The sequence below is a fragment of the Elephantulus edwardii genome, unplaced genomic scaffold (assembly GCF_000299155.1).
Source record: "Elephantulus edwardii isolate Elephantulus edwardi_28Jun2011 unplaced genomic scaffold, EleEdw1.0 scaffold00003, whole genome shotgun sequence".
Lineage (NCBI taxonomy): Eukaryota > Metazoa > Chordata > Mammalia > Macroscelidea > Macroscelididae > Elephantulus > Elephantulus edwardii.
In genome coordinates, this window is record NW_006399753.1 from 41,575,070 (window position 1) to 41,587,372 (window position 12,303).

Sequence of the window (12,303 nt, forward strand, 5' to 3'; positions counted from 1 at the left end):
TTAGAAATAATTTTGAGATGAAATAATTTCCAAAATTAACTTTTTAAAAAAAAATTTAATACAGGCTTTATTTGGGAGTAAATTAAAAAACTGCAACAAGAAGCCTAACATATAAGATGAAATATCAATGACTTGAATTTGAGAAAGATAATAGTCTCTTTGTTATAAAAATTTTTTTGAAGTTGTTTTTGTTAGGTGTCATCAAGTTGAGTACGATTCATAGAAATCTTATGATAAGATTATAAGAGATCTGAACCTTGTCCTCTCCCTTGTGCCAGTGTCATCTTCTCCAACACACTTGAATCCATTGCGGCAGTTATGTGTCAGTCCATTTAGTTGAAGGTCAAAATTAACTTTAAAAATATTTTAAAATTATTATTTTGAAGGAACATATTCTTTATTTGAAATTAATTACATGAGCATACTTTTTAAATTTAATTTTATTTTTTATTAATTTTAATGGAAGTTTACAGAGACTTAGGGTTTCCATTCATTCATTGTTGATGAGCATACTTTTCAATGATGTAGCATGAATTTTTGCAAGTTCTCATCAAAGGTAATGACTGATATCTTTATTATGTATACCCAAAATTCCACAGCTGTTGAATTCATTCCATCTACGGCAATCCTCCAATGGGCGTCCGAGGCATTGACTGTTTGGGGAAGAGACTGCCCATCTTTTCCCACAGAGTGGCTGGTGGATTTGAACTGTTGACCTTTCGGTTAACAACCCAATATGTAATTCAGTATGACACCGAGGCTCCTTGTGAATATGTATACACATGTGTGTATGTGTTTGGGAACCTGTATACATGTCTACATAAAATACATACACACCACTACACATTCATATGGAATTTACCATTACTCATGTCTGTTGTTACATAACTGTTGAGTTGGAACCAACTCATAGCTAACCTGCCAGTGTATTTTCAGAGGCAGTAAATCACACAGTAGGATATTGCCCATCGTCTCCAGCATAGAAGCTAGTGGATTCAAACTGTATCTTTGGAATGACAACTCTGCTCCTTAGCACTAGGCCACCAGAGCTCACTCATGTATAGTGTGAACATAAGGATAGATAGAGAGAGAGACAGACACAATATCTCTACACATATTTAATATACCTACCCAGAATCATCTATGCTGAAATGTGGAAAAGAATGAAAATAGAAATTATATGAAAATGTTACTAAAATAATATACCCCAAAACCTTAAGCTCACTGTCATTGAGTCAATTCCAACTCATTATATATCTAGATATTTATATATCTAGATTTCTATCTCCTTATGGAACTTGGAGAAACGAAGAAAGTTAATACAAGTGTTAAGGTCTTTTCTTCATAAGGTTGCAATAAGTTGCCTGCGACTTGATGGCATTTAACAACAACAACAACTATATAGATTATTTGCATGTACACTGTATTTATGACCTAAGAACAATAAATATCTGTCATGTTGAATATAATTAAGTGTATGTAGTAAAAAATTGTTCCTGTCACATTTTATCTTTGCAGGAAGAGTTCTTTCGTAATCCTCATGCAATAGATATTGAATCTGAAGACTTCATCAGCCTACCCCCTGAAATAAAGCATGAAATCTTGACTGATATGAAAGAATTTACTAAGCGAAGAAGAACATTAGTTGAAGCAATGCCAGAGGTAAAATATGTAATAATACATAAAATGCTTAGAATGAAGACCTTCACCAAAACCTTTCATTAAAAAGGAGAGAAAATTTATATGTATTTAAAGTAAAATATTGCCGTTTCCAATAAATAGCATTTGAGCATCTCAGAGTCTATGAAGCATCATGTAATTATAAATTCAAACTTATAAACATTTTCTCAAGGAAGACATTATTGTGGGTAATATCTCCTTATATATATTCTTATAGTATCTTGTATATGAGAATTTATAGTTCTTTTAGCATAATTTGTCTGCTATATTAGCAGTGATTGAGCTTGTTTCCTTTTCTACCACTTGTTATCTTCAGTGTTGTTGTTGTTGTTGTTGATTGCCTTCCAGTAGAGCACGACTCATAGCGACCCTATGTACAAAAGGCGTGAAACCCTTCCACAACTATCCACATTTATCAAAGTTCATAGAGTTTCTGAAGTCATGTTATTTAGGAAGTGGATGCCACTCCTATTTCCAAACGTAGTTGTCCTTTAGTAGAGGTTTTTCTATACATATTTTTGAACATGTATTTATTTATTTTGGTTTGAGAGTAATTTTGCAAATCAGATTGGTTTTTCATTTAACTATTCACTCATATTTTGCTTTATCACATTAATGAAAATACCCACAATGTAAACAAAAGAAGGAAAGAATACATAGTGTCTTTGTACCAAAAAGAATTGATCCACACTGAACCATTTCAGGAAGTAGCATATAATCAAGAACCAGTGGGAGTAAAGGAAAAAGTTCCAACTGCCCTGAAGGGAAAAAAATAAGGCCGTGGGGTGGGAATAGATAAAATACAAGTTGACATAACAAATGCATCCCTAGATGTGTCCCAATAGGTAGAGGAAAGATTGAAGTTGTCAACAATTTAATTTTTCTTGAATCCACAGTTGACACTCATGGCAACAGCAGTCAAGAAATCAAAAGACCTGTTGCATTGGGCAAGTATGCTGTCAGAGACTTTTCCAAAATGAAAAAGAACAGTGATGCCAGTTTCAAGACTAAGATGTGCTTGATGCAAGCCATGATATTTTCATTTGCTTTCTCTCTATCTCAAGATTGGACAATGACTAAGAATAATAGGAGAATCGTTGCCTTTGAATTGTGGTATTGGAGAAGACACTTTGTCTCCCATACTTTGAGCATGTTGTCAGTAGAGGCCAGTCCTTGGAAAAAGACATCATGCTGGGACAAGTTATCAGAGAAAGAGAGGAGGACTCTCAACAAGACAGATAGAGACAATGACTGCTAACAATGGGCTGGATTATATTAGAGGTAGTGAAGATGGTACAGGACAGGGCAAGGTTCAGATCTCTTGTTCACAGGGTCACTATGAGTGATAGATGATTAAATGGCACCTATCATTCAGCAACAACAATATAATCATACTTTCCCAATTTCTTATAATCCTCATTTCTGTTTATCCTCTGATCCTATCCCTTCCTTCCTTTGGTACTTTAACCTTGGTCAAATGCTACTCTTGACATTATATGATTGGTTAGTCTAAGAAGTGAGTGCCCCCCTGTTAATATTTATCATCTTCTATTCCTGTCTTCAAGAACTAGTCCCTCCTTGCAACATGCCCAAAGTATGTCAGATGAAGCGCCACAGATGTGATTGATCTGATTCCTATGCATATTGTCAGGTGGAATCTATGTGTGTAGCCTGCATCTATGTTTCTTATAAAATGTATTTGTAATTTATAAGTCGTCGTGCAAAATTTTATCATTCCATCTCGTTTTATTTCTGTCATCTCTGACTGCAAAAGTTGGTAGAAATCTATTTCCTCCTCTTTTTCCAGTGTTTGACTTAAAAGTTGAGCCATGGGATGGGCTTTGTTCCAGATTTTACCATTTTTTAATGGATTCCAGAAGCATGAAATAAGCAAAAGATGCTTCTTTAACTATCATTCCCTTCTTTTTTCCCCCTAAAAATGTGAAGATAAGAAAATATGGAGACTCACAGAAGTTACATCCTTTGGGTATACAAAAGAGAGCTCTGGTGTAAGAGTTGTGCCGTTAGCCTAAATGTGGAACAATTCACCAGCTGCTCCAAAGGAGAAAGATGGGGCAGTTTCCTTCAGTGAGATTTACAGCCTCCAAAAACTAGCTGAAAATCATCTATGAGTTGATTCTGACTTGATGCCAATGAATGAGTGAGTAATACAAAGATTAGAGAACATGTAACTACCATTTCAGGTGACAGTCGTAGGTTTAGTGTATAATGTATGCTCAATAGTACTGGAAAAACTAGATTTCAAGTTATATAACCAACAGTGGGAAGGAAGGAATTGAAGAAGAAAAAGCAGTTTGTAATGACTTTAGTTTATTCTTTCTGTTACCACAGTCTCTTGCATTGATGAGCTACAATTTTTATAGAGTGGAGAATTTCAATTCAGCACATTAGGCCTTTGTATAAACCAAACATTGGGCAAATATAATATTGATAATAGTAGTGCTAGTAATAATAATAATAGAAACACTAATGTAATTGTATGTAAGTAAAGTTTTTTTATTGGTAAAATGGAGAAAGTGGTGTCTGCCACATAAGGTGAGCAAGAAATGAAATAAAGCATGTAAGCACATTTAGGAGAGTGCCTCCCTGCTTTGTAAATATTAACTATTAGAGGTAATTATAGTAGTTATAATTCATTGTGCAAGTTTTTTCTCTTAGTGTTTGTGTGTGGGCTGGGGACAGTGCTTGGTACATCATTTGAATATGTACTGGCATTTTGGAATATTTTATGTTACACTAAAGTCAGAATGTAACAGTGCTGGCATACATTAAATGCTCAGTGGATGCTTTTGACAAGATGATTAAATCTTACTTGGTGTCTATGGTTCGATTTCTTTTCCACAGTCATTTTTCTTTTAAAGATTAACCTCTAAAAAAGTTATTTTTATCCTATTAAAATTTTACTTTGATAAAACAAAAACACTACTGTAAAAGAAAAGTTCATTGTTCCTGTTGGGAAAAAGAATTGAAATAAGGCAATATCATGTATTTAAAATTTTTAATTATAATTTTACAAATTGGTTTTACTTTTAGGAGTCCAATGACTTTTCACAGTATCAGCTTAAAGGTTTGCTTAAGAAAAATTACTTAAACCAGCACATAGAAAATGTTCAAAAGGAAATGAATCGGCAGCACTCAGGGCAAATCCAAAGGCAATATGAAGATGAAGGTGGATTTTTGAAGGAAGTAGAGTCAAGGAGAGTGGTCTCTGAAGACACATCACATTACATCTTGATAAAAGGTATCATATAGCATCATTTATTTGACAGTTAAAAACCAAAAATATGTCTTATCTCTGAACCCTCTAAGTTATCGCTTTGAGTCAAGACAATATTAAGCCTTGCTTATGTAATAATTTTATAGAGCTTTTAATGAATTAACACTTTCATGCTAATCTACTTTGAAATGAACTAAAGAATTAATAACTAGTTATTACTATAAAGTGAAAACATCTACGTTCATTAATGATGATCAGTATTGTTTAACCTACTTAGAAGTTTATCATCATACTGTAAAACTACATAATTAGGAATTTTTCCTTTTTTAAAATTTTTAGGTCTTCAATCTAAAAAAATGACAGAAGTAGATTCGGAGTCTCTTCCTTCTTCCAGCAAAATGCATAACATGTCTTTTGATATGAAGTCATCTCCATGTGAAAAAGTGAAGCCAGAGAAAGAGACTGATGCTGCCCCTCCTTCTCCAAGAACGTTATTGGCTATGCAGGCAGCCATGCTGGGAAATAGCTCAGAAGAGGAACCAGACAGTGAAAATAAAAGGCAACACAACAAGAAGAATGCATCTGTTCCTGTAGATGAGGGCTCAGTATCGCCGAGGACTCTCTTAGCTATCCAGAAAGCTCTTGATGATGATGACGAAGTGAAAGTGCATGGTGGGAACAATGTGCAGATGAGAGACTTAGGAGAGAAAAAACTACTTGTTAAAAATTCTGATGAGGAACATGATGAAAGACTCAAAGTTCAAGATGATGGAAAAGGAATGCAGTTTCCAACCACACCTCATTCAGTAGGCATGAACCTTGTGGAGGAGAGTGTAACTAACACAAATAACAGAAAAGAGCTGACCAACCCTGCTCATTTATTAGCAAGCACTGTCTTTTGTCAGGGTGGTGAATCTAGTGTTCAAGAAGAACAAGCATCATTTATTCACACAGTGAAAACAAAGGTTGATGAATCTATGCTAAAGGATAGACAAGTTCCCATTCCTTTGGAAAGTGAAGTTGTTCTGCAGAGTGCTGCAGCTGGGCTCCAGAACAATAAAGAATTGATACCAACATCCTCCCCAAGTACAATTTTTGTATCACAGAATGAGCCAAACCCAAAAGATCTTGAGCCACAAAATTATCCTGGCACATCTGAGAGCAAGTATGATTCCTCTGTTCTATCAAGTGATGATGAAACAGAAGGTGAAAAAAATACTTCTGAAGTCAGTGGCACTGTCCCATTGCAAAAAATGAGCAACACAGTCAGCGTCCCTTCAGAGACATTAAGTAACTTGGAAAATGTGGTATCGCTTAATAGTAAACAGCATGAGAACTTACTGAAAACTATTCAAGAAAGTGCAAGAAATGAATCTGCAGATCAGGATTTAATTTCCATTTCAAAGTCCATGGAACCAATGGAAATGGAGTCTGAAGACAGTGAATCTGATGGTAAGTGTTTACATTCTTTTAGATTAAAAAAAAAGTAGTAGATTTCCCCGTTTGTTGAACCTGACAGATCTGTCTAGTCTTTGCTTTTTACTGATAGTAATCAAGAAGTTTAAATCAGTTTCTCAAGGACAATCTACCATTCATTATAATCTTGAACATTCTTGTTGATGTTCCTACTGTATTTTTCAAGAGAGTATGTTCTAGTTGGAGAAGTTGAAGGTAAGTTTCGCTTCCATTTTTTTAATGTTTTACTCTTATGTAACTACAAACTTCAGAAAAGTTTATAGTAGAGAATGTACTTCCTTTTTAGTACTTCAGTTTCTAGAATTTTATCGCATTTGCTTAATTATCCATTCTCACCATATGCACACATGCACAATACACAACACAGCACAACATATATGGACTATATATATACCTGCTTTGCCACATGCACACATGCCTGAAGATTTTTTCCTCCATTGTCTGTAGGTGTCTTCACTCTATAACTTACTGTAATGAAATGTGTGAGAAGTTGACTCAACGAGATTGACTTGCTTTTCTGGGTGTTGTAAATTTTCCACCTTTGAGAGGCTAAAAGATTTCCTACTTTTCTTATCACTTTCTGTCAGTAGGAAATATTTAAATTTTCCTTCTCTCGCGATTTCTGTTTTACACAGTTTTCCACTGCAGTTTTTTCCCCCTTTGTATTTAATTGGTATTTTGTGGGATGATATTTTTAGAACTGTGTGAATTTGCTGTTTCTGAACTGGTTTCCACCTCTTTGGTTTAGCATCCACTGATGATTTTCACTTGAATAATTTACTACGATAATGATGGACAAATGATGGTTTTCTAATCCCCTTATTCCTTACATATTTATTAAATTCATATCCTACTGTAATGAAAATCTGCCTTTGTCCTCCATTTACTTATTTTTTTTTTCTTTTCTTTTTTTACCCATCCCTTCCCATGCTCGTTTGGAAGTGTCACCTTTCTGAATTGTCTGCTGCCAGCATCTTTGATTCAGTTGGTTGAAGAGTTAGCATGCAAAGTGCAAACAGGATAGGGAATTTTCTCCCTTGGTGGGATATGCAGACCTTGGGACTTGTGTGTATACAAGTATATATCATACTGTCTAAAGTAAAATTTCCAGTGGTATAAATTTTTTCCCCCCATGGTTGAAATGACTTTCTCCCTTGATGTTTATGTTGTTAATAACAACTTTTATTCCTTAATGGTGTTCAAAATGTTACAGACAATATAATTTCATCCCTACTTCTGTTGGACTACATATTTGATTTTTTCCTTTCTATTTGATATTGGTTTGCATACAGAATTATACGTTGTGTTTCATACTTTCCTTCATTCACATTGTGTTTCATGAAGTCATTCCCATGCATTGTCCTTCATCTAATATATCATTTCTGACTCATGGGTTCCTATTTTGTTTAGGACATCGCTATCATAATTTATGTTTTTGTTTGGATTGTCTCACCTTTGGCTAGGGAGGACCTTTCGACAGCCCTGCAGTCAGTCATTTCACCAGTGAGGCCTGGCTCCTTATAATGAAGCGTGGTATTTACAAACCAAGACCTAGGGACTGGGTGTGCATCAGACCAATCCTAGCTGCTGTAGAGTCTGCTCTGTCCCATGGTGGCTCTCCACTGAATTTCAAGGCTGTGGGTCTTAAGGAGGCTGCCTCATCTTTCTCCCATGGACTTAAACCACTGGTGACTTAAACCACTAATTTACTGTTTAGCATTTCAACACTTAACCACTATGCCACCAGGACTCCTTGTGTTTATTGTTACTGAGGTTTTATTACTTCAGATCCACTCAGTGACAGAGCCAGAAAATGTTCATTTATATATGTTGTTGTTGTTGTTATGGGCCGTCGAGTTGCTTGTGACTCATAGCAACCCTATGTACAACAGCCCTAAACTCTGCTCTGTCCTGTGCCAATCGCACTGTCTCTTACACTCCCATCCCAATTATCCCAGTCACTGAATCAATCCACCTCATAGAGTGCCTTCCCCTCCTGCGTTGTCCCTCCACCCACACACCTATTTATATTTCTATGTCTATGTGTATATGTTAAAAAATTCATACTAATATCTCAGCTCCAGTGCAGTATCACAGATTTCATGTAGTCCCCCTCCTTATGTGTAATTTCCATTTTTAACAGAAAATTTGCTCTCATCATCCTTAATATTGTTGTTGTATGTTGTTGAGTCAGAATTGACTCATAGCTGACCCTTCAGTGGGTTTTCAGAGACATTAATGGAAGGAGATTGTCTGTCTTTCTCCTGCAGAGCAGCGGGTGGATTCGAACTGCATACTTTTCAGTTGACAGCACAACATTAAACTACTAATAAATTTTCTCATTTGCTTATTCCTCCCCTGTAAGCAGTCTCCCTGTTCCTCTGGCTCCTTCCTTGGCCCTGTATGCTCCCCTAGCTCTAGTGCCCACTGCCTGATAGCCCCTAGTCCCTGATAGCCTCAGCCGTCTTCTCAGTCATAAATTCTTCCTCAGACACAGACAAGAAAACAAGAGAGAAGGAAAACAGAGGACGAAGTATTAGTATTCTTTCCACTAAGTCACAACTTTATTCTTTGCTATGCCAATAGTGAGGGAGCTCTGATGGTTTAGTGGTAAGGGTCTGTGCTGCCAACCCAAAGACATGTAGTTTGGATCCACCAGCTGCTTCTTAGGAGACAGATGAGTAATATTCTCCCTGTAATTTACTGCCTCTAAAAACTCACTGGAGGATCAGCAATGGTTGATTCTCACTTAACAGCGTATAACAACACAACAATAACATGCTAATAGTTAAGTAGCGTAAGACTATTTTTACAACTTCTGTAATTTACATAGTATGATAATTCTACTTTATGAATTATAAAGAACATTAACTGATTTAGAATATATTTGCATAAAGAAAATATAAAATCTTTAAAATTTTTATACCCAATTTTGAAAACAATGCCTGTTTGTCTAATATGGTAAGTTTAAAGGTACTTTAAAATGAAATTTTAAATGAGATATAGTTTTAAGTTGTTATTTTATAGTCTTTTATGGTCAAATGATTTCTTTTTACTGCAAAACATTTTTTTCAGGATAATTGTATTTGTAAAGTGACTTTATTATTTTGGTACAGGAAGTTTCATTGACGTGGACAGTGTAATTAGTAATGATGAAAGTCAAGTTGAATTACTGGAAGAGTCTAAACCTCCTTCTGAACAAGGTGAAAAGTCGACTATTGAAGAGAGACTGAATGAAACTAGCATGGAAGAAATCCCAGGTGATACTGAGAGCCACCTAAGAGACACCTCTGGAAGCGAGAGCTTGGATATTGAGCCACATGAAGAAGCTGAAAAGGATGCAGATGGTTCAGTCAATGAATGGCAAGATATTGATCTGGTAATAATGTAACAGTGGTTTAATTTATCCCTATGGAAGAGAAGCACTGTTGAGTTTTAAGGAGTGGCTGGATGGATATTAGTTTATGTGTATCATCTTCTTGCTGATGGCTCCTTTTTTATGTAGGTTTCTGTCTGGGATAGACTGTACTTTCCTTGTGATTTAGTGAGGGAACTCTACAGATATGACAGAATAGTGCGCAGAAACCCAAGTGGACTACTTCATAAAGAGAATTTTTGGTCATTTCAGTCAGACAACGTGCAGGCTTTTTTTAAACAAATGAGCTTAATTGAATAGTAAATATGATTATCTACAAATGTAATTATTCTGTAGGAGGAACTGGAGTCTCTGGAGAGCAGCCTGTTAGAACAACAGAATTCATTGAAAGTTCAAAAACAGCAGCAAGAACGGATTGCTGCTACTGTGACAGGACAGATGTTCCTGGAAAGTCAGGTGGGTTGCCTGACCCTTGTCCTCCTTAAACAAAGCGCTATTTTCATGTCTGGATAAGGCGCATGTGTGCATTTCAGTAGGTGTCACTGTGTGTCTGTAACCCTTCAGGAACTTCTCCGCCTGTTTGGCATTCCCTACATCGAGGCTCCAATGGAAGCAGAAGCGCAGTGTGCCATCTTGGACTTGACAGATCAAACTTCTGGAACAATCACTGATGATAGTGATATTTGGCTGTTTGGAGCACGGCATGTCTATAAAAATTTTTTTAATAAAAATAAGTTTGTAGAATATTACCAATATGTGGACTTCCACAACCAATTAGGTAAGACTTCAGAGTATAATTGCTTTCTGACATTTGCCTTCAGAACTTACAATTTCAGTTCTTTCCAAGAAACAATTAATGAAAAGGGTAGATTTATAAAAAAGTTTCATTTAAATTATCTTTTGTCTGTACAGAGCAATAAGATTTTAAAAATGAGAATTAAGAAATGAAAATACAAGTTTGCTTAGGTATTTCTGCAGTTTAATCCTCTGACTGAGCAGTGACTATTACCCTGAGGTCTCCAGAGTGAAGGAGAAGAAAGAAGAGAGAGGAAGCAGGAAGGAGTCACTTCCACCAACTCAAGAGCCTCATGGTCCTACATCAGTGCTTCTGCCATTCATCATTTGTTCTTACACTCCCTCAGCAACATCTAACGAATGACTCTTAATGTGCTATTTCTGTTCTTCACAGTGGAGATGTAATAGTGAATAAAGAAGCTTAGTATGTGAAATAGAGAACTAAATACATATCCAAACTAAAAAACCTCAAGCTCATTGCCTACAAAGCAGAGCTGACTTAGAGCTGACCCTCTAGTGGGTTTTCAGAGGCCCTAAATCACGTGGAAAGAGATAGCTTGTCTTTCTCTCTTGAAGCTGCTGATGGACTTGAACCAGCTGCCTTTAGTAGCACAATATCCTACTGACCAAGTCACCAGAGTATATATTTGTAGTGTATATACTACACAGCTAATATGAAATTTGATGGCATGTACCATATAGATGGATAAAGCAGTATGCTGCTTAAGAAAGGCTTTTCTGATATGTGAATTTTGGACAAGGACCTGAAAAAGGAAGCAACTATACTGGAAAAGAGCACACCAAGTAAAGGGACTAATGGATACAAGTCCCTGATACATAAGAATTGGTATGTCCTATGAGCACACAGGACAATCTGAAGGAAGCAGTGAATGAAGAAAAGAATGGCAAAAAGTTAAGTTCAAGAAAGAGGAGGGCAAAATCAACTACAGTCTCATGAGCTCCCGAAGGGCTTTGCAGTTGGATTGGTACAGGACTCAAACTCATTGCCGTCAGGGTGAAATTGATTCATAGCTGACCCTGTAGCAAGTTTTTAGAGGCTAGAAGTCTCACTGTTTGAAGGTTACCCATCTTTCTCCTGCTGAGAAGCTAGTGAGTTTTATCCACCAGACAGGTGCTGCCTTTGTTAGCAGTAAAACTCCCTACGGCCTGTGCTACCAGAGGAGGAGAAAAGTCAGAGATGACTTCAAGTTCTGAACGGTCAGTAAGATATACTTCCCTTTTAATAAAATAGATAGCAGGATATAGGGGGAAATGAAGATTTCAGGTTTGGATGTGTTATATTTGAGATGTTTGTTGTACATCCAATTGGAAATACTAAGTTCATAGTTGGATATACATGTGATTATAGTTTAGAAGTGAGATCCAAACTAAATAATCTAAATTCAGTCAACAATTAATGATTAAAGCTGTAGGAGTATATGAAAAACATATTTTTTTTTATTAAGAGAAGAATATTTTCAATTAGTAAAAAAAAGAATCATTAGAAAGGGACATATATGTACACCACACATCACTTCTCATTGTCCTCAAGTTGGAATTGACTCCTAGCTGACTTTCATTGCGTTTCTGAGGCTGTAAATGCATAGGAGGAGACCACCCATCTTTCTCCCAAAGAGAGGTTGGTGGATTTGAATTGCCAGAGAGGTGCAGCCTTTGGATAAGCCGTTCAACTCCATATGGACTTTGGGACTATGCCAACCACTAGGCCACCAGAGTT

General features: G+C 36.2%; 1 protein-coding gene across 1 annotated transcript in view; it reads left to right on the top strand.

The window, feature by feature from the left end:
• Positions 1-12,303, top strand: part of ERCC5 (excision repair cross-complementing rodent repair deficiency, complementation group 5) — a 44,715-nt gene that overhangs the window by 11,692 nt on the left and 20,720 nt on the right. The window contains exons 6-11 of the mRNA XM_006879491.1: positions 1,519-1,662; positions 4,735-4,942; positions 5,258-6,370; positions 9,511-9,773; positions 10,107-10,226; positions 10,335-10,548. Of these exons, the coding sequence (XP_006879553.1) occupies positions 1,519-1,662; positions 4,735-4,942; positions 5,258-6,370; positions 9,511-9,773; positions 10,107-10,226; positions 10,335-10,548 (2,062 nt within the window). The remainder of the gene's footprint in view (positions 1-1,518; positions 1,663-4,734; positions 4,943-5,257; positions 6,371-9,510; positions 9,774-10,106; positions 10,227-10,334; positions 10,549-12,303) is intronic.